The sequence below is a fragment of the Erithacus rubecula genome (genome assembly GCF_903797595.1).
Source record: "Erithacus rubecula genome assembly, contig: scaffold_787_arrow_ctg1, whole genome shotgun sequence".
NCBI lineage: Eukaryota > Metazoa > Chordata > Aves > Passeriformes > Muscicapidae > Erithacus > Erithacus rubecula.
The window spans coordinates 7,722-34,952 of record NW_027635552.1 but is presented as its reverse complement, the minus strand read 5'-3'; the positions used below and the strand labels follow the sequence as shown (position 1 = coordinate 34,952).

Here is a 27,231-nt window from a genome sequence, read left to right as displayed (position 1 = left end):
CAACTGCAACAGCAGTTTTCTTTGAAGCCTCCTTAGTGAAAGTTGGTTCCAAGTGGCTGAAGAGATTTCTCCAGATTGCAGCTGGAAGTATTCCACCTGCAGGCACATTTTAGACAGAACTCAGAAGAGTGAGTCACATAGACTAAAAGAACAGCATGGTTATGTTTCTGTGGTCTGGGTAAACATTTCTGCTTTCATGTACCTGCAGCAGTGCTTTTTTAAACTAAGACTGCCACATTTGGTGCCTTCTGCAGAGCCAGATTTTATGAGATTTTTTTTTTACCTTTTCTGCTAGGATCACAAAGTTATTAATTCACTCATAAAAGTGCTTCAAATGTGTACTGTTGATTTATGGGTTTTACCCACCTGTTAAAAGAGTAAATGTTGGTTCCTCTACCAACAAGACACATCTGCTCTCTTTTACACTCTAAAGGAGGAAAAAGATTTCTGCTCCATTAAAACTTTAAATTAAGTGGACCAAGAAAAACAGAAATAAGTTCTAGAACGGTCAACTACATACACAAGTCCTGTCACACTTTCAAGCACATCAGTGAGCATTTTTGCTGATGTTTTTTTATGTGTCTATTTTTCGTATAGTAGAAACAATATGAATAACCACATTTTTTTGAGGCTCATTCAAATAGTTTTAGTGACGTCCAATAACCTATACAACTAAGCATTCTTAAAAATCCCCTACTGTTAATCTCACATAGATGTCTATTTTATAGCTTCAAATACCTTATTTTAAGTAAACATCAAAGTCCTAAAATTCAGAATTATTTTGTTAGGAAATATGTAAGAACAGATTGATTGTTTTGTGGTGTTTTTAGCTGCCTGAAGTGTGACATGACTTGTAATTTAGCAAATTATAAATTAATAATTAAAAAGTAATGTTGTGGCAGCCTAAAATGATTCCTAGTAGTAGTCTTATGACTTATTTTTAAATGTGAGAAAGTAGTAATTTTCTAGATTTGTCCCTTCTGATGTAATACTATTTCTCTTTGAGATCCTATTCAACCAGGTATGAGGACTATGTGTTAATTTTGCCTTACTGATAATTTCCAGTATTTAATCTCTCTAAAAAGTATATTTTAAAATAGATTTGGTGTTCATACATAAATAGTTTCATCTTTGTCTGTATATTGATCTCTTTCAAAGTATGTCTCAAGGCTGAAATTTTCAGGAAGCCAAAGAGCTATTGTATACTTACCTCCCATAAACAGAAAAAAGCAGTACCAACTCCCGTGATACTGTTACCAAAGTCTTTCCTTCAATCTCTGTTTTTTAAATGGCTTATACTGAAATAAATGAAACTGAACTATGCAGTGGGAATTAAAAGAATACCAGTAGCCCCAACATTTCTTCTTCTAAGGGCTCAGTTCAAAAGTGGCCCATACATAAAAAAGCACAATGCAGCCAACAAGGGTAGCAAGGCAAGGGTTTCTTTTTCTTCTGTATAAAGGTCTTTTCTCGATAGACAAACATTGATAAATGCCACTGTTTTCCTTGTGGGTGGGATTTATCTCAGCCAGCAGTACAAAATGGAAGAAAACAATTCGGAAATAAATCCTTTGGCTGTGTATCACCATGTGAGTCACTGGCATGGTAAATGCAGCAGAATTACTCTGGGCTGTTACAATTAGAAGTCTGGTCTGAAAAACTAGTTTCAGCACCCAAGAAAACAGGTATCTGAATATGCATATAACTATGCTATGACTGCTTTCAAATGTGGTGCATAAAATTTAATTCATTTTTATGTCTTTTTCCTTGAAGACTACACATACTAAGGTTTTTATTTAGTTTGTTTGGAGCACTGCTGAGCCCTATAGTTAGGACATATGTTTAATTTGCCTTCAGTACTTTTGTTCTCTATACTTTCATCCAATGCAATTGAATGCATATATTAAAATATCTAATATGCATATATTAAAATATTTAATACACATATATGAGAAATATTTAATATTTTAAAAATAATTAACATTTGAAAGGCTTACAAATAAAAGAATGATTTTTATTCCGGTAAAGTAATTACCATCAGCAGTGAAGATAAAATTAACTGCATGCATGGGTCAATAAACTACTGAGGCTTTTAAGTCAAAATACATTTGTCAAAGCCTATGGAGTTGTTAATCAAGTTTCAACGTGCACAGAATAAGACAAGAAGTCTGGGGAAAGTTGTGTTCTATTATGATATTAAAATTGCTAACATAACACATACTTGCAAGTGCCAAATTCATATTGTGAAGAAACCTCTTTAAGGTGGCTCTAAAGGTTAACTCCAAAACATCTCTAAAACCTCTTATATATTTTAAATGTAGTGATATTTGTTTTTATGTAAATAAATCCCCAAAGTATAACAAGAAATATATCCATTAGTTGACTTCTTGTTACATGCAATTAGCAGGAATCTATTTAATTCTTGACATATGTAGAACTCATAAACTCATACCACAGTGCTATGAATTATTTATTATGGAGTAATTATTATGATTGATTTCCCTTCAAAACATTTTGATTCCTTGGAGTATGGTGTGACTCAATAAGGAAATTTAAAGTGGTTTAATTTTCCCTTGGTGAAATTCAGAATGAAGTTTTTTGAAAAATGTTATGAGATACAACTGAAAAATATCCCTCTAACACCTCACAGTATCAAAGAAAATATACCAAATACTGAAATGCTTTGTTAGAGTAAAAAAAACAACAACATAATTTTGATATTATGATATGATGATGATATTATGAGACATAATTCCTTTTAATGTCCAGATAATACAATATTATGCCTAAGTATATTTGCATGGCTCTGAACCTGACTAATATGCCTTAGGGAAATACAATGTGTTTTTAGTAGCTTAAGTACCAGGGAAGTGAAAGATTTCAAATTTTTGAGGGAAAAGAAAGAACTTGCCTTAGAGTATTTTAGATGTAAGAGATCATGGTGGTTTGTGTTTTGTTTTTTTTTTTTCAAGTAATAAATTTTGAAGTGTTAGCTATTTATCAAAATTTAGTATAATATAGTATATAAATGATGTATATATATATATAGCATACATAGTATATATATAGTATATATATATATATAAATATATATATATATGTTAGTATGTAGCAAATATATAACATTGCAATTCTTATTATACTATGCAAAGAATAGTATCCCAATTAATTTTTTAATAGATGTGAAATATAAAAACTTACTTCCATGTCTTGACTCAAAATAGAGTAATACAGGAGACTAGGAAGTGTAATATGCATTGTGATTTGTGGAACATTTGGTCTAGGACTTAAATATTAAAAAAGCTTAACCTTCCAGAGAGGAGTATCCACTCATAGGATTGAGTTGTAAACTTGAAGACTCTTGTAAGTACCTGATCAGCATTAATGCCAGATTTCATTTAATGTTGCTGCTCTTTGTCTTCCCTCTCATTGATTTCACCAACTGTGTTTTCCGTGTGGAATGCCACTTTATTAACTGGTATAATTGGGTTAAATTTTAAAATATTAGCTTTTTTAAATTCGGTAGCAAAAACAGTTGTTCACTTTCTTAGTTTTCTTCTCATATCCTCTTTTTCTGCTCTGTGGAAACGAAGAGGGATCCATTGAAAACCCAAAAAGCAGCAGGTGAGGAAGAAAAGGATTTACATTTAAAAGAGTTATATGTACTCATCCTTCTCTGCACATGCAAGGGACATTTCTTCTGAATCTTGAAACCACAGTAATTTTGTGGGTGTAAGAAACACATTCCTCAACCATCTCCTTCTTAGATCTTGGTAAATGTGATGTCCTGTGCTCTATTTTAACCTTTTCTGAAGAATGAATGTTGGGAAGGAATTAAATGTAGAGAGTAAAAGGATGGAGGAGAAAAGAAGAAATAACAGACAGTAAGACAGTAGTCTGCAGTACATCTTCATAATACAAATGAAGAGAGAAAATGACACTTTTCTCAAGGAAAGTACATCCAACAGGTATGCTAATGTTATATTCTCATGTCTGGTTCTATCTTTGAAACTTTCTAACTCCTTTTAACAATTCCTAGGTGTTCGCTTCCAGTAATAGCTAGAAGACATAGTAAATTTGTCCTGTTTTCATGAGAACTCAGCTTTGGGAATATGAAAACTGGTACGTAAAAGAAGAGATTATGTACCAGCAAGTGTGAATTTTTGCAAAGAATCTGTGTTAGGTGTGGTGTAAGTTGTGGAAAATAAAATACAGTAAATACTACAGGTGTATTTCACAATTCAATATTTATTTTCTGTAAAAGTCTGAAGCTGAGCATCACATAAAATACTGCGACTGAATATTATATTCAATAATGTATGTAATATGTAATTATCAAACATTGAACTGAGGTCTATAGGCAGTGCTTACGCAGTGCAGTATTTTGCTTATGTTTCTGATGGCTCATTTAATTCATGCCTAGGACATTATTTATCAAATTACTTATTAATTTCAAAAGCAGAGTCAGAATAATAATGTAAGGGTGTAAAATATTCAACTAGATTAAGATAATGATGACTTAGAAAGAAATAATTTGAATCTGTGAGAAATGTAAATTAAAATTTGCATATGTGAACCCATGTGTGAAGAAATAATATGAGTAGACGGGGTGCAGCTTACCCAGTGAACATAACTATTGCACCTGAGTCTTTGGAAGTGACAGATTTTATCACAATAAGATTAATTTGAATATCTTGTATTTTTAGAACTAATATTGCATAGTGGTTCCTGCTGAAATGGTTTCAGTAACCAAATATCTAAAATTTTCTGTACTATAATTTTATTTCTATGCTTTATAAGCGTATTTCACCAGAAAGCACCTTCTGGTATATCTCTCTTGTCAAAGGAATGTAGGAACGTGCAGGTTCATACATGAAATACAGAGGTTCAGATATAATTTCTGGATTAAATCCTTCATTTGCCAGATGGATTTTCTGATGCTTGAAAGTTGCAGTAATTTGCATAACATCCTACAAAAGAAATAATCCAAGTAAGGTGCAATATTCTGTTTCAGTCTGTATCATTGAAAATATATCATGTACTTTCTGGATAAAATAGATCATACAATTTACTATACAATTTCTTCGGTTAAACAATTATCAGATTCACAAGCACAGTGAAATCTATATCTAGATGAATATTTTATTTCTTTCATTTTCCTACTAAAGCAATGCAAAAGATTACAAGATTCTGTTTCAAAATATGTATTTTCTTTTAACTTTCCTTAGGGCAGTCCACCACAAAATCATTAGAGTATTTGGTGATGCTCTGCAGAGTGCTGTCTGGTTTTGTGGTACTAGCTCTCTTCTGATTTCCTACTGCTAAACTTAGTTTAAAACATTAAACCCAACAATGTTCAATGCCTTCTTGTCTTACTTGTCTGTATAAGTATTTGCTATACAGCAATTATTCAATGACAATTCATGAACAAGTTGTTCTGCACACAATAGTTGGCGTATACTAGCAGAAGTGGTATATAAATAAATCTCTTTTCAAATGTTGTTTACATTAAGGGAAAAATTTCTAACAGACTGTTCTCAAGCATTGTTATTACTTTTATGGTGTTTCCAATGTAGTGAATATTTTCTTTTAGTTCCCATGCTGAAAAGAACCATTTTAAGTTTTTGTTGAAAGGAAGTTAAAAAACTCAGGTGGAAAACATAACAGAGCCACGGAGATCCCTGGTTTCTTGCATCCTTGTCCCCATGGCTCTGCTATTATTTTAGAATTAAGTAGGAGATATTGAGAACAAAGAAAAGTCTGTCTGATTTGCACAAAACTGGTCCATTGTAACTGTGTGTCATACTAGAAAAAACCTACATATGGACTGCTGAAAATTTTTCAAGACTGATTTTGCTTTTAATCCAAGTTTGCATGAGGATTAGAAGTATTTGTTTGTCACTCTTGTTTAGGGTGACCTCTTTCTCAAGACATGGAGAAGGAAATTAGTTTTTTTCCAAACAGAAAATTGTGAGTTCAGCATTTATCCTGCTATAGTCCTCTAAGACATTTTATAAAGTAGCAACATTATTTTTATCTTGATTTTTTTTAAATTAAAATGTGTGCAGGTGTAAATATTAGCTAATTAGTACTGCTAGTAACTTTGTTTACTTTGGCTCCTCCTCAGTTACCTAAAAAAAGCTTTCGTCAGAGAACACATAAATGCAAACTGGTTTAATCCACATATATCAACCTTAGAGCTCTGTATAGATTTGCTCAATTTAGTGGAACTAGACAGATCTGTTCCAAAAGCTTTTCCCAGAGGAGGTGACTTACATCCTAAAGCACCATAGATAGTATAACCTATGCTTACTGCATGAGAAGGCACATTTATTTAGTACAGTAATCTGTTAGTGAAAAAGATTATTTTCTCCATCTCTATATTCTTAAATTTATGCCTTTTAGTCAATTTGTCAATATTTAAGGAAACGTAAAACTGCCAAATGTCTCCCAGCATCCCTTAACAGTAGAAAACTGTGAGCTATAAACTTTCAGATGATGTAATGTGGAGCCCTTTCCTACCCCTTGCAGTCCATGCTCTCCTGCCTGGTTGCAGATCAGCCTCCAGAGAGTTCACAAGGGGTGTAATCCTTGCACTTTTAAAGCAGATGTTAAAAAAACATTGTCTCCCAGTTTCGCTTTTGTACTTTAAATGTGAGTGCATTTTAATTGTCATATTAGGAAATCTTTTCCATAAAACTTTTATCTTACTCTCTGTTGTAAATAACCTGGTATTTCTTTGGTGCCTTGTCAGTAATGGTGAACAGTAATCACTTCAAGAGCAACCACATCAGGAAAATTGATGAAATTGAAATTGATCATGTCACCATTTTATAAGAAGATACACTAATGAGTGCAACTACACATGCATTGTTTAATCTTCTACTGACTAGAAGAAAACACTAAATAAAGATAAAGAACTTCAAAGCAAAATCTAACAGCCAAGTTATTAATCCCATCTAGGATTCTTAAAGCAAAATATAAGTTTAATACATCAAATATTTGCTAAAGTTCATCATAATAACAATCACAGAACTAGTAATTTAGGCTACTATTACCTTTTGTTTTCAGTTATTGAAACTGTAAAATGCCTTCTTCATTACATGATCAAAGAGACCAATTTTCAGGTCAGACAGAAGATAAATACAAGAGGGAGACAACTGATTGTCTTACCATTATTCTCACAAAGCGCGGTTGGGCATAACTTGGAAGGAAGTCCTCAACATGCTTATAAAGTCTTTCTCCATTAAAGGTGTGGTAACGTTTAAGTACAATAGCGGCCATCCCTGTTCTTCCTTCATAATCTAAAAAAAATTTTAAAATAATATTAAAAGTAAGAGCATATGTGAATAATTCACGTATAAAATGTGCATTTGAGGGGATTTAGCATTAGTCAGAACAAATGATTGATATTGTGAAATAGCTGTCCTGTATTCTCAGACATCACGGAGTATAAAGTATGTGATTTTTTGTATAAGATATATGATATTTTTTTTTACTATATATGGTATTGGAAGACTTTAAAAGTTACTTTCAGTGGGTTTATTAAATTAAAAAAGTTTCACTGATGTCTTTTTAATAGGAATTCTCCATAGCTGGAAACTGCCTGCTGGGTTTTGTTCCTACCTGAACACTGGTAGCATAATGGTCTAATTAAATCAGAGGGACTATTAATTAAAAAAAACCCCCAGCAACCTGAAAGTACTCACACAAAGATTAATGCAATAGGATGGACATAGACATGTTGGAGATTGTACTTGTTCCATAAAAAGTTAAATTTGTACACTTTTGTACACTGTATGGGCAGTGCTGAGTGCATTGCAGTCTATTCCACAGACAAATTTGTGACAAAAAGAGTAAGTGGGTCCTAGTAAATTGCAGACATCAAATTATGTTTGACATGCTAACAGAAGCAAAACCCCTTTCAAACATATGTACCAGACATAGTTCCTGTATTCTATTTATTGAAGCACAAGTGAAAATTCTAAGTGGAGAAAACATCTAAGTTGGAAGAAATCAGCTGCCACAGTTAAATCTGTTCATAAAAAAAGAGTAGCCTTGAGCTGTTCCTAAAGGCACCAGAAAGAAAAAATATGGGTGTTCCTTTTCCTGAAAATGTATCAGCCGTTACTGAACTGATGATATGCTGTGAAGTTTGATCTGGGAAATATTTGAGGCTCTAATCACTATAGAAATAGGAAAGACTATACTATCTAGATTTTATTGACACTACAACCAAAAATTGATGTGAATTTTGAGGCTTTTTTTTTGAGACATTTCTGCCTGAGGTAGCAATAACCCGTTAGAAGATCTCCCATCAGCTCCAACTGCAGATGACAATGAGAGATGTGCGAGATGCTTTAAATATTAGACTACAGTTTTGTTTGCATTGTATGACTGCCACCTGCTGATCAACCAGTGAGATGATGGCCTTTTAATTGTATTTTTGTGTACCCTCTTTCTTTGAATCCATTGTGTTTCCCATCTCTCTCTCATGTGTCTTGGCAGCTTCTTTTGACTAGTTTCTCTTAATACTAGACTTTATTTTCCTTCAAAGGAAATTATGAACAGTTACCACTAAAAGTTTATCTTCCCCAACCTGTTCCTTCAATGGCTGTGTCTTCTGAGAGATTTTCTAATTTTGTAATTTGGTTTCCTACAGTTTTTCAGCTTGGTACTGTGTATTTTTATGAAGCATCAAATATGACTGAGAACATTCCAATTATGAAAAAATATATATGTTCTTGGATAGTACTCATAAGATAATGGTTTCAAAAGTTACCTTTTAATATACTCTATTTTACCATTTTTCAGATCTTGTGTGGATCATGACTTTGTATTTCTCACTTCATATTTCTCACTTTGTGTAACAATTTTTGATTTATCCCGATGTTTCTTCCATTCATTACAAAATTTCAGCACATGTTTATTAAACATAGCACTTTGCTGAAACAGAAATTTCAAAACACTATAGCAAAGCCTGAATTGCCAAGCTGAAGCCACTTACATCCTTGCATGTATTTGTGTGTGCAGTTGTAAGAACAGGAAGGTTACAGTAAGAAACTACTATGTTCATTTTATATTCTTAAATTGTAGGGAGTGTCTTACTTTTTATGCTTACACCATAAACGTTAACTTCTTGGACAAAATCCATCATACCAATGATCTCTGCAACTTCTGAAGTGGCAACATTTTCTCCTTTCCACCTGTCAAAAAATTGATTATATTAATATGGATGTTACATATCTTTTTATTCTTTATGTGATGGAGGACTACTTTTAATGTGGGCTGCATCCTTCACTGAAGAACATAGACGGACAGACAAATCCTTTTCTTGTTTAATGCCACCTCATTTGAGATCCCAAAGATATAAGAAGGGCCAAATTTGAAAAAATCTACTGTGTTGAAGTAGAGTGTCCAACACTCTACTCCAAATTTGGTGGATTTGATTTCTATCCTTAGTGGCTTTTTAAAGAAAATTGGCATTTGTCAGGTTTGAGTCTGACCTGTGTCATCTAGTCCTGCTCCTTGGATTTATACTTCATGCTATACCTGAAAGTGTCTCCCACCCGGTCACTGAAGTAGAGAAACCCATCCTCATCCATCACTAGGAGGTCTCCTGTGTCAAGATACACATCTCCTTCCACAAATACATTACGGAGGAGTTTCTTCTCTGAGGCTTCTTTATTTCCAGCATATCCAGAAAATGGGGCATCCTCAGTAACTCGAAAAACTAGAAGACCAGGTTTACCTACAGGCCATGAAAAGAGGATGCAAATAAACATATACAGAGTGAGCTTGCATAGCATAATTTATCATGGTAAAAATCCTTTGGAAAGCCACATCTGTTCCATGTGTCTTATTGCTACATTTCCTTAAATATTCCCTGAACAGAAGAAATGGATGAGTGGATAAGGGAACATAATTTTGCTTTCTTCTATTCCAAAAATCTGGACCACAGCAAAGAGATTTTTGGAGTGTGTTGTATGTCACTTATCTGGTAAAAGCCTTTACCTGTTGAAAATATGATTTATCTGTCATTTGAAAAGGGTGATGATAATAAAAAAATACATGTAGAGACAAAATATATAGTACCTAAGATCTTGTGCTTTGAGGTTTCCAAGAGGATAGAGATGCTACTGCCCCAGCACAGGTGTTCTGGCATGACAAAACAAGTTGTAAGCCACAATGTGTCTGTCTTCAGACCATTAAGGTGTCCCTAGAGGGCATCACTCCTTGTTGCTGCCTGTCTAAGTCCTGTTTATAACAAGGGCAAAACTTCCATTGGCTTCACTGGAATTGATTCAGAGTACCCTTGAAGCATGTTTTTTTATTAATCTATTATTTTATTGTATCTGTGATAAGTACTGGCTTTATTCTCAGTGTGCTCCTGAGATTAAAAGATAATTCCATCTTCAAAACTTCAACTTCTATTTTATTCCTTCAGCATATGTAAGGAGATGTTTTCAAAGAAATAAATTTCTTTATAGCTGTAATTTGGCCTCTTAAATTAAATCCCCTTCATTTTTTTGAATCAGTGATCGATGTGGAAAACAGAGTGAAAGCCCATGCTGCCTTTTAGAGGAGAAGCTAGCATTGCTTCCAATACAATTCCTAATTTATAACCAAAGAACAACCAAACAAAAATGTTGAATTTAGAAAAGGAGTTGCTCTAGCCCCATGTCAATTTACAGGAGGATCTTCTACTCCAGTTTGTGAATTTGCTGTCATTACTGTCTCACATTGTGACAGCTCCAGAGTTATCCAAAAAATATGTGTATTAACCTGCAACATTTTTCTAGTCATGTCATGAAACTGGGAATTTCATCAATTTCACTGAGAAACCAATACTTTTTTGTCCAGTTTCTAATATAACTGTAGAGAGGAAACAAGTTCCTTTCAAGAAAAAAGAATAAATATTTTTCTTGATTTGGATGTTATCAGAATATCATGTATTATCAGAAATAATAGAAAATTGTTAGTTTTTTTCCCAGTACCACTTTTAGAATATGTTATATTATACTTATTATGTTATCAAAGATAAGCAATAATAATTGCTGATTTGATGACCAGTACTACTGTATGTTATTGAGATCCAACATCATAATGACCTATTATAATTTAGATTATCTGTACAAGCCTCTCTTCTGCCTTCAGGAATTTTATCTTTATGATAATTAAATCTTCATACTAAAACTAGTGATGTTAAAGACCTTTTCCCCAGAACTGCTTACTTTGACACAGATGGATTTATGCATGTGTACACAGGCACATGAATATTTGATGTGGCTTCAATAAATGTAGGGCTGTCTTTTGTGAGACTCAGTTTTCAGGATGTTTCTCAAAGATGTTCTCATCTAGGAGGATACCTTATTTTCAACTGCAAGTTTCAGCTCTTTGAAGTGGAGTATTCCGTTCTAAGTAGGAGTTTGGAAAGCCTGTGCAACTCTAGATACTAAATAAATCTGGTTTTCTCACTAAATAGATAAATATGATCCATAATACGAAATCGTACTGTTCTTTCTCAGAAGTTTAAATCTGAAACTTAGAAAGCATCTTTAAACATCTGGCCTCAAAGCACAACATGTGGCAATTACTATATATATTTAAATTTATTTTTTTTTAAGAAGCACTAAAAATCTGATTTTCCCAGGAATAGGAACAAGTTTTTCTTAAGTGAGAATAAAATATAATGGGCCCCAAATATTACTCATGTTCTTATCTGACTGTAATTTTTTTCATTTGGGTTACATTATAAATATTTGGATATATTATTGCATGTATTAGCAACAGATCCTTGATTGGATCTATTTTCCAGTGTCATTTTCAAGTTCTAGATGCATGTCAAAAATCTGTTGCTCACAGAAATATCATCATCTAAACTGAGTTATCTGTTAGTTAATAGATAACTAATATTCTCCTTACCTGTGGGTGCTTTATTACACCTTCCATTTTCATCTTTTATAAGTTCTTGTTTCCAGATATCATATTTCAACAACTCAAAAGAATATAGAAACTAAAAAAAAAAAAAAAAGTACATATGCATACTTTAAAAACATCTTTTTTACTGACTTTCTAGCTTTGATAAAAATTGCTTTGAATTAATGAATAGTCCCTATTCACTTTTGAAGACTTGAGACAGCCTGAAACAAACTGACAGTATTCTAAAATGCAATTATAAGAAAGTGTTTATGCCATGATAAGCAACAGTAAGTATACATATACAGATAAGTGTTCATCTCCTTTACTGATAAAAAGAAGCCCATTGTCTTAGAGTTGGGTCAGATTCAAATAATTTGTATAAAGGATAAAATGCATTTGATCAAATTTTCATTTTTGCTTTAAAACTACCATCCTTTTCTAAGTAGAGGCTTAATATCACTGGAATGCAAATCAAGAAGATTCTCTGACAAAAAGAAATCCAAAATAAATTTACAGACATCTCAAAAATTACTCCAGACAGATGCAATTGGAAACTTACAACTTAATGATTTAATTAATTCCTGCCTCAATCTCCATTCTCCTGGTTAAGACTGCTAGAAGACTGAAAGTCTTGCAGAATTGTTATCATGGTCATGCCAAGGCATTTCTGGCATCTCAGATTAAAAGCAGAAATAATTTGGAAGTCATTAATCTGGTCTCAGTCTTAACTAATCTGAATCTTTAGTATTGTTTGAATAGTATTTTGTTGTAGCATAATGTTCATGATTCAAGGATGCTGTACAGATTGAAAAACGTTTGAGACTGTCAGGGTGTTTTTATGGTAGAAACACTGAGAGTTTCAACAGGGGTTGTATATGTAGATTTATACCTTAGATATCTTGAGATTAGTATTTTTCTCCTTCATTTGCTGAGAATTTTGATTATATTTTTTTGGTTTGCTACTTTTTTTTCAAAATGTGACATTAATTTTAATGAATGGAGATACAATGAAAGAGCAAATTTGTATCTGTTTGCTTTGGAATATCAATCTCCAGGTTCATACCAAATGTCAAATCAAAACTAGTTTCTGGCCTTATCATTAAATATATGTGGGTTTTCAGGATGATAGGTAAACTTTAACAAAAATCATCATTAATCACTCCTGTGGGTAGTCACTTCTACACAGCCAGTTTGGGTTTTTTTTTCAATATATTCTGGGATAAAAGTTGGGTACACAAGCTTCTATGTACTCATTGTGTATGTTTATTGTGGCTTCAAAATATTTGTACACAGAATAGAGTTGAAGAAGGGACTAAAAATAAGGTTTCTGTTTTTATTGATCAAATTTTATTGTATCTGGAAAGAAGGAAGCAGTTTCTTGCTTCCTGTTCTTTATAATTTCTGTTTTTTCCATGCCTTTTAATTTTATTTTTTTTTTAATTATTGTATGCTTAATTGGTTGATTGGTTGGTTGATTCGATAACCGATACCTTTGAGAAGATGCCAGCACGACCCACAGCTCCTATTTTATTGGTGTAGTTCAGGAAAGAAAGGTTTCCTTCTGTGGATCCATAGAATTCAAATATTTTAATTGGGCCAAACCTCATCAGAAATTCTTTCCACACAGAAGGTCTGATACCATTTCCAAGAGCAATGCGCACTTGGTGGACTCTGTCCTCCTCTTTCTGTGAACAGACAAAAAGAAAATCCTGTAGCTGAGAAAAGTGGGTCTAAATACCTAAAATTGGCCTAATACTTTCTAACAGAACAATTTCCATTTGTGAACTGCCATCTTGACTAAAATACTTCACAGAATGGTTTTGTGTATTGTTTTTTAATCAAACAGGAAAGCATAAGAAATCTTAGTCTGAGGTTAAGAGGTTTTTGCAGGGTGAAAAGTTTATTTCTGTCGATTTTTAAATTTTTACTTATGAACTCTATAACTAGGATGTCTATTACAAAATTTAAAAGATTTCAGCTGTAAATAAATAATTTTTAAGGAAGTGTCATTTCCCATAGAATGGAAGTTCCTTTCCCACAAAAGAGAGAATATTTCCTGTATCAACAAAATTGTGCCTTAGGAAACACTTGTGATACAATATGGTGGATTCTTTTTGTAATGATAATTGGTAGAAAATTTTGCACATCTGCCATGTTCCTTATGAAACTTGTAAAAGCAGCAGAATAACTCAAAGCTGCCTAAAATATCTCATATAATTAAGTGAATTAATTTTAATCTTAAATCCAGATACATCAAAAAATGATAATAAAATCTGCAGTCAAAATGTAGTTGCTAATGTGTTAATGGTATGTATCAATTATGCAATCATTGTGGTAAAATCAAAAGTTTAATACATAAGTGCAGGAGCAGACTGCTCAGCACCCTACCTATAGGATTGTAATTAAGACTCTGAGAAGCCCTCACTATTTTGGACATGTATGTGGGACTGAGTAATTCAGTTACTGTTGTGGCTAAATGTCAGCAGAAAATAAACTTATTTCAGGTCGACAGGAATGGTTTCTTCAAACCAAATAAATGCATTTCATTTTGGTTGCAGTGTTATTCCAATCTCTAAAACTGTAAAATTATGTTTGATTTCTAAAGAATATTAAGGGGATTTGAAGATGGAACTTCACCTTGTAATTACACTGTAATGTTTTAGCAGAGTTTCAAATTTTTGACTTTCAAATATGTTCACATAAAATTGTTTTGTGGATTATGTATTAATAGACGACTTCATTTGATCCAGAACTGCATTTTACGGCAGATTAATTATTTGCCATGATAGGATCAATCATAATGCAGACTAAACCTCGTTTGTTAAACACAGGAGTCAAAGAGGAGTTTGATATTCCCTGGTTCTGCCTAATCAGATGTGTTTTCTTCTGCAATTTTTGTGGTAAATCTGAAGGGGTGAATGTTTTGATCACATGTATGTAATGCAAAACAATTATAAACCAACTGGGAGGCTGACTGGGAGACTTCCTTGATGCACAATGTCCCTTCTTTAGCACTTTGTCTTCAGGGTGAAAGGACAAGTTTTATTTTTTTCCCCAATATATTTTGTGATACTGTAAGACTTGAAGTAAAACTCAAGAGTTTGAGAGATAACAAGCAATAGGAGAAACTGTCATTCTTACCTTGGTTCATGCCTGGTACAACAATCTGCAGCATTTCCCTAAACTACCTTGAATTTTAAATGTCTTTATTTAAAAGTTTTTTGTTTAAAGGTCCCCTTTAAAAATACATTTTCTCATTATTTTGTTAACTTCTATGGGATTAATATTTACTTCTAATAGGTACATGAGGCTGGTTAGCTTGCTGTAGATGTAATTAGTCACAGAGCTTCTGCCCACTTCAAGAAATCACCAAGTGCCTCCTGGTTTTCAAATCCAAGTTCTTTCTCAATCTGTGATACCTGGGCATGCTCAGTGAAAGGAGGGAAGGACAGACACCCTGTTTGATGTAGAGCATACTCCCCTCATGTCCAGCCCTAGTCCTGAGCCACGCCAGACCTTTTAGCCTGCATGGGTTTCTTTCAGTGAAGAAGAACCTGTGTGGTAGAGTAGAGGTTGTATGTAGAGGTTACATGTTACATATCTATGCAGAACCTGGTTATATGTTACTTGTGGTCATAGTCTAGTAAGATACGTGATTGTGGCATGATGTAGATCTACCTCTGTTAGCAACCTCACCTTCCTCAACTCATCTAGGCCATCTCTCTGTTTCTCCCACCTTACCAGTTGCCAGTCAGGTATCTATTCCTTCTCTGTTATATTTTTGTTATGGAGACAAGAAAAGGAAGTTCTCATTGCTTTTTCCTACAGGAGAAACCTTTACACAACTGGTTTGGCCTAGCTAAACCTTTGTGGTTTTTTATCTACTGATATAATGTTTGTACAGGCTTGAATTCTGGCCAACAGCTATCCTGTCTGGTACCCTTTAATACTTTCTATCTTTGATCCCTTTCCTACATTCAGATACCCAATAATTAGATTCTGTTCAAACCAGCTGGAGAATTATTTCAGATGTTCCCTTGTTCCTAGTCTTTGTGTCAACCTCTGGCCAATTCCATTGGAGGTAATTTGAACTTTGTGCTGGTACATGATGTTTTCTGAGGTAGGTAGGAATGCTTCTTGTCACATCCCTTCAGTAATATCTTAACTCCCAAGTAAAAATTAAAGAAAAAAAAAGATTAACCAAGTTTCCCACTATCATTAAGAAATGAGAGTTGCAACTTAATGAGTATTTTCAGACTTACTTGTCACTGTTTGGTGACATTTTACTTTGTTCAAAACCTGATCATGATTTACCTGTCTTTAAGACTATTATTCCATACTGCACCAGGATTTTGCACCACTCTGTTAGTAAATTAGTTTTATACAGATATATACATTATCACATATACAGACATGGAACAGAGTGTGCCTTTGGAAGATCTCTAAGAAAAGGATCTAAACTAAAAAAAACCTCATGAATCAGTTTGAAAGTTAAAAATTAGTTATCATCCATTAAATGCTGAACATAATAGACCTCTCTTGATAAGTAACTACTTTGTAACAGAGCACTGAAATTATTTAATAATTTAGTCTGGTTCAGACTCTTATTTGGGCATTGAGTATGATTAAGCTTTTACAGCCTATACTTTTTCCTGACCGACCTGTGACTTGCTGGTCACTCAGAGGAAAAGCCAACAAGCTTGGCTTTGCAGGCACACCTCTGTGGGTGTCAGGGTGTAAGTGTCCTATCCTGCCAGCCTTGTTCCTTGTCACCACTTTATTTGATGACATAAACATGATTGCTATTGGTAACAGAAAGGAACACTAGACCTAAATTCCATATACACTGGGAAAAAACTGTCAAACATTGAAAATACTAAGGTATTCAGAAATGGGTGAACCTATCCGACTTTCAGATTTGCTGTGTCTTAAAACTGCATTTCCAAACAGAACTTACACAGGCCTGATTGCAGAGGTAGCGGCAGAGTTCTCCTATATATAAAAACATGGTAACATTGTACTTCCTACAGTCATTCCAAAACTGTCTTGCAGAAAATTTCTTCTTCAAAACACAGGTCGCTCCTATGTGATGAAAACAGATAAGAAATTTCAAAATAACCTTTAAAATAAACCGTTTGTCTTCTACCATTATTCTAACAACATCAAAAAAATTGTCATTCTCTTAATTCAATTAATGGTGACTTCAGCTAATTAAGTAAATTCTAATGTATTTCCAACAGTATCTGTCTGTTAAATGTGACTTGTACAATTAAGACTTTCTGAGTAGTAATTAAAAACTTAACAGTAGCAGAAGTAACAGAAGCAAATATTTTAATCATCTCCCATTGTCAGGAATAGGCCACTGCCTAAACATTTTGTTTCTCTCAAGATCATGAGCTGGTTTAATTCTGAAAAAAGAAGATCTTGGAATGGGGGAAATGGTAGCTCACAGCTTCTCTATTTGTGTGATGAGGGGTGGAAAGGAAATGGCTTTGTTGTTTCTGTTTCACTCCACTTTTTCTGTTCCTTAACAACTGACAATCAGCATTTTTTTATTTCTTTGAGCTTGATGTTTTTTCAGAGCTTTCCATTCCAAAAACCAGCTTATTCTACACCTCTCATATCTGCCACTCTATGCCTTCCTATGTGTTTTCAGTCAAGAATTCATGAATTTCCCTGTTTCTATCCTTTCAAAAATTGTTTTTTGCCCAAGTCCTGTTTTTCCCTTATGAAGCTTCCCAGGGCCTTCCAAATTTTGAATCCCTTCTAGCCCACTTGTTCCTAGCTTGCCTGTTCCTCCCTCATCTTGAAACCTTTCAGACCTCTTCAGCCTCATCCTCCTCAAAGCTTTGTCATTCAAATCCCAGACTCCTATGTCTCTATCTGATCATCCATGAAAGCTGTTACCCTACATTTTCTGTTCCAAGACAATTCATAGACTCAAACCTCTTCATACACTCATTTTCCCATCCCCTTGGTGTTTCTGTTAGGCAGAAGCAGTCTTGTCAGCAGTTACTGTAAGTCAGGATGCCTGCCTGCCTTGCTCCTGAATAAACAAAGAGTGCAAAACACTCCAGTAATATACTTAGCATGCCAAAACCCAGTATCTGGGCAAGACTCTAAGGACAGAAAAGAAGGACATACCTGGGAAATATCTGGTTCCTAGCTCTCTACAAATAACTCCCATTATCAAATTTAGAAGGGGAGGTTTTGTCCTTCTTCCTTTTTTTTCACTTTAGTGTGATGAATCTAACTCTGTGAGTCTTACTCAAATAAGAGACTGAAAAAGCTTCATAACACATTTAGTCAATCTCATTCTGAAGGTTAGGTTTCCATAATGTACTTATAACTTCTGACACTAAAGACTGAGCCTCAGATGCCTGTGTGAATGCCTTTATAGGCTTTTGGCATAGAGTACAAATATGACTTCAGGTTAAACCTACAGAATATGTGCAGTGGTGCTAACAATGCAAAGACCTCAAGTCATTTTATGTTGGATTTACACAACAATTAGTTATATAAATCTACATTTAGTTTAGAAATTATGCATATACCTTAGATATTTACTGCAAATGGGAGAGGTGATAAAAATGATAACATTACAAAAGTTTTTTGGTAAACATAATATTTGATTTACCAAGCAGTTATTCACCCAATATTAATATGTTATAGCCTTGTCAAATTAATGAAACTTCTCTAGAAGGTAAATTTTACCTAACTGAATGCATCCACCTATGCCAAGAAGTGAAGCACTGATGTGGTACAAGGGAAGAGTGACATACATAACATCCTGAGAAGCTGCACCACACTGAGCAAATACTAAGGATACAACCAGAGTTCTTCGATGAGTGATGATAGCAGCTTTTGGGAAACCTGTCAAAGGGAAAGAGCAAATAATTATAAATCTACTGCATGTATTAATAGTTTTGCTGTAAGTAGAATTATGTAGGGAATGTACAGGGAGAATTTTCTCTTCTGCTGAGTTTTTGTTCTATCATTCACTGTTTTATATCTCCTTAGTCCCTCAGCTCCTTCACTCTTTCTGCCTGTAAAGCTATACCATCATAGAATTACAGAGTGGTTAGGGTTGGAAGGGAACTTAAAGATAATGTAGTCCCAACCCCCTTTCTGTTTTGTCTGGGGGATGAAGTCCATGCCCTTCACAGGTGTGTGCAGGCCAACTCTGCATACAGGTTTCCATGCAACAAAGTGAGAATGGGAGTTCTTCTGAAGAGCCACTGTGTCTCTCAGCTTCTATTTGCAATAGAAATAACTTCTACAAATTTATTTGGATTGACTAGTGGATGGATTTCCCCATTTCTTCCACTCTAGAAATGAAGCCCTTTTCAGAATCAAAAGCAGAGGTTCCACCATTCTTCCTTTCTGAGCAACTCTTAGAGATTGACTTCATTTGCTTTATCTTCAAGAAATTAATTTCAGCCATGAAGTACCTATGTAGAGGTTCAATAACTGAAATTGCACCCTGGTTATGCCATGGCAAAACGTGGTTTAAAGAGTACTGTGTTTCTAAACAAATTAATTCCTCCCTGTCTTGTCTTATAAATTCAAGCTCTGTCTTTTCACGTCTTGTTCCTAAATTTATACTGCTTTAATTTTCATTCAACTGTGCTTTTTTAGTACATATCCTCACCTGTGCTTCCCGATGTGAAGATATACAGAGCTGTGTTTCTTGTGTCAGTGACAGCTCTAAGATGAAATGGAACAGGGTTATCAGACACCTTGTCTAGTTTGTCTGGTAGAGTGTGAACATGTTGGGAAGGAGAACTGGTGCTCATCAGCCAGACAGCAACATTATTTTCCAAGAGATTCAAAATAAATTCTTTCTCTATTGATCCCAAACAATCTGCCAAGTTAAAACAAACAAATAAACAAACAAACCAAAAGCCATGCCAATTATTAAAATAAGTGTAAGTACAGACCTGATTTCCAGCACTGAAATTATACATCTATATCACTGTATAAACCTATCACAGCCATAGGAGGGCTAACCTGCACACTGGACAGCGAAAAAAAAATCTTTATGTTTAATTTCTCTGTATTTCTCATGTGGCTCTAATTGTAATCTGTAAAAAACCATGAACTTCGTTGGTGATGCTAATACATAAGATTTAATTTAATCACATTTGTTTTGAAGCTTGTTGTGCATACCAAATAGCACACCTTCACAGGTTCATATGGAATACCGGTATTATTGCCAGCCTGTATAAAAGATGGGAAAACAAGAGTAGAAAGCAAAATAAATTGCCTAGTATTGCATAATATGCCATGAACAGGGACAAAACTGCAGCTTGTTGGGCTGTAATCTTTGCTCCAAGAAATGCTACCTTGGGATCAATACTTTAAAATAGTTATAAAGTAACATAAATTTTTATATAAGTATTTTGAGCTGAAGGAAATCATGACTACAAAGGGCATCTGTGTCTTTGTGTAGTCAGTGAAGTTTTATATAATCCACATAAATCAATAAATAGAAACGGAAATAAAGTTACCCTAAAATATCTCCCAAGGCTGTTTTCTTGCTCATGCATGATTATTACTCCTGGTAGCTTTTCCAGAACTTGGAGAGTTTCAGATTTAAGCCTTTAATTCCACTAATTAATTGCAGGGGACTTATTTTGTGCTTCTATCCTTGAAATTTTAACATTGTCTCTTTTCTCTCCTTTTTAGAAAACATTATCTTTCCTTACTTTTCCTCCTCCTTTACTTCCCTACTTTCAAATGTGTGTATGTATAAAGAGCTTGCACCTTTGAAGGGCTCTGATTTTCTGTTTTTGATAAATGCAGGAAATGGTAGAAAGTGAGCAGTGAGTGAAACACACACAGAACTTACCTTCTCCTATGACCAGTGCTTTTGCTGAGCACGTATTAATGCAGTGCAAGAGAGATCTTGAGTGGATGTTGATGTTGAGAAAAGCCACGACGAAGCCCAGCTTGGCCAGCCCAAACCAGACATGGATGAAGTCAGGTCCATTACCCATGAGCAGGGCCACAGTGTCCCCTTTTTTCAGATTCCCATAGCGTAGGAAGGCCTGTGCTACCCTGTTACTCCTCCTGTCCACATCCTGGTAAGTGTACACTGTCCCTTCATAGTTAAGGAATGGCTTGTGGGGATTTTTTTCCGCTCTCTGCATGAAAAGGTCAATTAAGGAGAGAATTCCATTTTTTGCCCACTTCTTTACTGTTGCCTTTGACCTCTTCCGCCTCAAGAAGAAGATCAGATCTTCCCAGAAGTAGGGCAGAAAGATCTTCAAAGAGACACACAGCACCACTATTCCTCCAGCAACTGCAGAAAGCCACGTGCACAGCATGCTTGGAGCAGAGCAAGAACAGACTTAGTGATCTCAGACATATAAAATACATACATTATACACTGAGTTTTAAGACATAGACTAGGAATTTAGTAAGCTAATTACAATTCCACCAAGTAGTTTGAGAGCTGTTAGATATACCTTATTGGCATTTACTAGAATAAGAAGACCCACAAGGGTACAAAAAAGAAAAAGGGAGTTGAGAGTAAAAAAATAATTGTGCAGGATTTTTAACTTGTAATCAAAATTATGTCTAGATTTTTTACTGTCACACTGCACATCCTAAAAAAGATGGAAACAAACAGACCAAGCAGACTATCATATGTATAATGTGAAAGTATGTTGCATTCGATACACCTGTAAGATGTACCAAATGTTGTTCTTTGCTGCCTAAGTTGTATTTTCTAGTCTGATAGAATAGCGACAGTTTGAGACCAAATGTTTAAACAGTCTGATGAACATACACAAATTGCAGGCAGCATACTGTGAAACTTGTGCATCTTCTTCGGTGTCTAGTTTTCATCATAGGATTTTCTGGCATTTGCAATAAATGGTGCTTAATAACTTTAATAAATAATATTTATATTATTTACATTATTTACAATAGCACCCCGCAGTCTCAAGCAAAATCATGCATGAACATATATTGAGGTTTGGAAAACCACCTTTAAGCATAAAAATTATTAACTTCTGTAAAGTATTTCAGGCAAAAATTAATTGTCATATTTTCAAACAGTCATAGCAGAGGACTTGTGAAGATCATGCAAAGTCCTTAGAACATAATATATGTAGCATTGACCAGCCTTCTTTATAAAGTTTCAGCCATGATAACTAGAAACATTTGAAATGTCTTTTGTGACAATTGAGGATTCAAGAACACTTCAGCAAACTGAGAGGGTTCTCTAAATGGGGTGGCCTCCACTCTGCAGTTTGGACATATCTTAGTGACAAGCTGTACTTTTGGTATATTCCTCAAGCTTGTTTACATTTTAAACAATATTCAGTGAATATACTTGCAAAATTCAGTGCAGTAAAATTCTTGCAGAAACTGTAAAGCATACTATAAAACATATGAGATGTATCAGTAAAAGAACAGCTTAAAAATGAAAGCATTGTGACATTCATTGCACCTGAATATACAAAGTTAAAGCATGTAAGGCACAATATTTTAATGTTCTAAAGAAAAATTCTAAACCCATCAGTTTCTGAAGTCTTTAATTTGTAAAAAGACATTCTTAGTCACGTTAAAATCTGTCAACTCTTCTTGATTACATTGCATTGCCTATCAGGAAAAATGTCTTATTTTTCTATGTTAAGAAACAATTAAAGTAGCTGCAAGTTCAGTCTTACAATAGATCTGCCATTCAAAGACCCTTTGAATCTGTTTAAGCTCATGTGTCTCCCTTACTGACTTTCTACCTTTCTCAGTATGTTATTGTTTAATGGCCAAGGGCACAAACATGAGACTTCCGGAGTGTCACGGCTCGTCTGTGGTTTGGAAACCTTTACTCAGCTCTCTTTGCCACATGCAAGCATGCAAGATTCACTAAAATGAATCAACCAGAAAATTTTACTCTGGGCAAAGTCGAATTGGCAGACTTCATAAACTGAACCAGTAAACACATAATCTTAAGAGAAAATAAATAAAAGGGATGATGATGTTAGACTAGGTTTCAACCTTAGCTTTCTTTCAGCATTCTTACATTACTTCCATTGCCAAACATAGCCATAGTATATAAGAGAGAACTCAAAGCAGAATAAAACAGAGGAAAAAATATTTAGTCCTCAAAGCTGTGTCAGGATTAGTTTTGGTTCTCCCTTTTCACTTGAATGTGATTGGAAAGGCCCACAAATCCTTGTTTTAGAATTGTTTGGGCAAAATACTGTTTATGGAGCAGAAAACAAAGAAAATTAAGGGGGAAGTAGACCATAGAGGAGGAGTGAATTTTAGGAAACAGTAACTACTGTGAAAGAGCATGCATCTCTCTGAGAGAGACTACAGTCCTACAGCCAGCGGTACTGCAGAAATCATACTGTTGTTACCTGCTGTATGTCTGGAATGAAAAGCCTATGACTGCAGTATTCTAAATACAATGCAATACAACCTACTTTTACTTTAGCATTCACAAAAATTACATGCACAGGAAATTAAATTGCACTCCAAATTAAGGGGCTTCTCAAATTTTCTCAAATTTAGACAAATTCAAAACACTTCAGAAGCAAAATTCACACACTGTGATAAATAAGTCTTGATTTTGCTGTAAATGCAAACCAGTTGTTTCCAAGGAGGTATCAAATGCATGCTTAATTTGCAGCCTAAATCCTTTGTATCCTTCTTACAATATCAGCTACTGAGCTACTGTCAAGTTCTGGCATGGTTTGGTTGTTGGGTTGTTTTGTAGCATTTGGGGTTTTTTTAGAGTCTGTCTGTCAAAGTATGAAATCTGATTGTATTATCTCTTGTTTGCATTATTTTCACCAAGTTTCCACAAAGTGGAATTTGTTTTCATGTGTACTGAGATATTTATCTCAACATGCTCAGAAATAAACTTAGCCCAGTAAGTCCATAAAGAATTTTAGAATCATAGAACAGTTTGGGTTGGAAAGTACCTTAAACATCACCTAATTCCAGCCATGGATGGGGACACCTCCTATTGGACCAGGTTTCTCAGATCTCCATCCAGGCTTGGATGCTCTGGGATATTTTCTCATGTTGCACTCGGTAAATTTACTCAAAAGTCTTGGAAAGTGCATTTGAAAAATTATCTCAAATAACTAAATAATCCCTTTAACCTTGTTTTAATTAATGTGCAGTCTGGTTATTTCTAGTTCTTAGTCTTAATCTATTTATCTTTGGAGAGCATTCTAAGCCAAAGGAGTATTATTCCAATGGAAACTGATTGCTGTCTTCCTTAACTGGAGCTTACTTTTTCTTTGTCTGGCTCTGATCTGCCATTATTCCCTTAAGAAAAAGGAAAACAGGACAACAGAGCTGTCACCTCAGACACAGAGCGACTACAAGTCTGCAGCTTTGCTTGCACAGAGAGGGTAACTCTGGGAGGCAAGGAATGTACTGAGGAGAGCAATAGCAGAAGAATCATTCAGTCATTTGAAAAGCAAGCAGGACTATCCAGACATGTTCTCCAGTTCCAAAGGAATGTAAACAGCCTTATGTGTTGGCCTCTATGTCTTCATGTCCTAGCTCTCTAAGGCATCTGATGTCCCTGAAATACCTGAGAAAGAACTTTCTGTAACTGCTCTCATAGTTAATGTTACAATGACCTTAAAAGTGCTTACAAGATTTTCTCTCATATGAGAAAGCTCATATGAGCTTTGCAAGATGGAAATAATATTTTAAAAGACTTAGTGTTTTGAACAATTGTTACATAACCTCTGCTTTGAAATTTGGAACTACAAAATTTAAATTTAATTAATTACTTAATTGGTCACCAAACTCACTAGTTTTGGTTTGTTATGGCTCTTTTTGTGCCATAGAGTCATAAAGCAGGGAAAAGTGGGGTTTTGTTTACTTACTCTCTCTGCTTTGTTCGTCTTTTGTTTCCTTTTCAGCTGCTCCTCTGCAATCACAAGGATCAAAAACATTTCCTTTTGATGAAAAGTGATATTCTTAAATATCTTTTGAGTATTCTTAACTATCTCTTTAGAAAATGAAATAAAATTCAAAGGGAAGAAGTTGGTGGCATCAAAATCCACAATGGACTATTTTTCAGTCTTTTCTGGCAACCACGTGAATAATGACAAATAGGGAAGGTTTCTAAATACAGGGAGACCAAATATTTACCAAAGGTTTTAGTAAAAATTATGTTTTCCAACTAATCTGTCAGGTTTTTCAGTGAAACAACATGCTACCTTTGCTAAAAGCAATCTAACCAATAGGAACTAAAATCTGAGTTTTGAAGCTTACCATACTATATAATTAGTAGGAATAGACTGAGATGTTTCTCTGGATGAAGCAGAGTTTCAGAAAATTTTAATACAAGCAAAAAAAAAAAAAGATATCTCTAAATTTGCTTCTGATGTATGCAGTTGTTTTATGTAAAATAAGACATTATCCATAAAAGAAAGGCAGGCATTATAATTGAGATGAGTTTATACCCAGTTCCTTTTCAAGCATCTGAATGATAAATGAAAACATTTGCTTACCAACCTTTTTTTTCTGTGTATTTTGATTAATGTCCTGTCTGCCCCTGTGTATCACTTGTTGGAGGGTTGGATGGGTTGTCTGAAAATGTTTGTTTTGTCCAAGCAGATGCTCTCTTGAAGCTCCACACCTGGAGTGTGTCACTGGTGACTGCTTGCCTAGGCAAACAGGTAAAGACTTCTTTCTATCCCCTGGATATCACAGATCCCCAGTTCTTTGGCTCCTTGCTTTGCAACTATCTAGAAGCATGTGAGTGAAAGGGAATCAGTCACTGTATTTTAGAGCAAAGGGTGTCTGCTGTCTCTATTGAGAGTTAATTGTTAAAAGATAAAGAAGTCAGTTATGCACTGCTGGTTTATACACTTAAAAGGATGATAAGCAGTAAAACATAGGGTTGTACCAAGGGAAAGGACTAATCTGAAATTACTGTTTCAATGCAATAGAAGCAACTTAGTGATGTTTCCATATGCTCCTAAATGTGGCATATACAGTACAGAGCAAACATGTCTGTAACATTTATCTGACATTGTCATGTACTCTCTGCAACAGGAACAAAAGCCTTTCATGGTTAACACATTTTTTAAGTTTAGTCGTACAAATATCAGGGGACATGTATGCTATACAATGCAAATGCTGAAAAGGGACTATAGTATGTGGCACTGGCAGCCTACTGGATTGAGGAAGTAGATAAGATTACATTAATGAAAATGCATACACACTGTTGACTGACAGTTTAAATCATAAACAAACCTCCTAATTTCTGAAACTCAGAAGTACAATCTAAACAGATTTTTTAAAGGTTGCTCAATACACATGAATTACCTAATCCCTGTTTGTGTATTTTAAATTTTTTTTGTATACATATCTTTTATATATGTATGAATATTTCCTGAGGCATAATTATAGTTCAGAAAATCTGTAGGCATTACTTTTCTCCCTCTCTTTTTTAAAAATTTACATTATTTAAGTAGATTAGAATACACTATTTAAGGTTATGGACTTTGTTCCATTCACGTACTAAATATTTTATTTTGTTTACTCCATTTGAAGGACATAATTTTGGGCTGGTCATGCAGTACTCCATCACTTTATGGAAAGCTTGGACTTTCATTCTGACTGGAGAAAAAGACTGAAGACACTGTAAAGGGAAGAAGATTACTGTGGAGCAGATAGCCTGAAAACATGACTAATTTGTTTGAGAAAAAGAAGAACATTAAGAAAATAGCTTGGAGTAAGGGTCAAGCAGAGAGAATTTCTGGTTTCTTTCTAATAATAGAAGTAGTGTTTTGTGATTCTGTTACTGGTTTTGTACCCTTGTGAATAAATTATTTTGAAGGTGATGGTTTTTATAATTGAAAACAAGAACAACACTAGGAAGTAGAAAGTAAGGTCAAGAAGATTGAAGAGTTTCAGCTGAAAAAGAAGTACAAGATCAGCAGGAGAGAAAGAAAACATTTATTCTGTATCATAATGGATATGAGTCTTTTCTAGCAGTCCTATACTCACCCTAGTGGTAGAAACTGGACATGTATCATGCATTCCAGTGCAGATGACTAACAAGTATAAGCAAAGCAGAGTTGATCTACATTCCTTACTTTCTTATTTAATATTTACAAAATGAAATTATTAGACTAGATTCTCTATATAACTTAAATTCCTTCCTAGAATTACACAAAGATTGAGCTTGGAAGGGATCTCTGGACGTCATCTCGTCAAGGTTTTCTGGTTCAGCAGAGACTGTTAGAGCCACTTACCCAGAACCATGTCCAATCTGCTCTTCAATATTCTCTCTCCTGCCACAAGACATTGCTGGAAAGA

General features: G+C 34.5%; 1 protein-coding gene and 1 long non-coding RNA gene across 2 annotated transcripts; one reads left to right on the top strand and one right to left on the bottom strand.

Annotated features, from left to right (window-relative positions):
• The first annotated feature begins 830 nt into the window (after positions 1–830).
• LOC306816659 lies at positions 831–26,667 on the top strand. Its single transcript, XR_013777742.1, has 3 exons — positions 831–1,685; positions 25,522–25,583; positions 26,464–26,667. It is a non-coding gene; the product is annotated as an uncharacterized lncRNA (long non-coding RNA).
• LOC306816660 (long-chain fatty acid transport protein 6-like) lies at positions 4,343–24,824 on the bottom strand. Its single transcript, XM_079333085.1, has 11 exons — positions 24,786–24,824; positions 20,774–21,252; positions 19,574–19,786; positions 18,637–18,795; positions 16,880–17,004; positions 13,413–13,607; positions 11,926–12,016; positions 9,553–9,751; positions 9,109–9,206; positions 7,174–7,304; positions 4,343–4,970 (listed from the first exon to the last, which is right to left on the bottom strand). The coding sequence occupies exons 2-11, from the start codon at positions 21,249–21,251 to the stop codon at positions 4,794–4,796; spliced, it is 1,866 nt and encodes a 621-aa protein (XP_079189211.1). The 5' UTR covers position 21,252; positions 24,786–24,824; the 3' UTR covers positions 4,343–4,793.
• Positions 26,668–27,231: the final 564 nt, after the last annotated feature.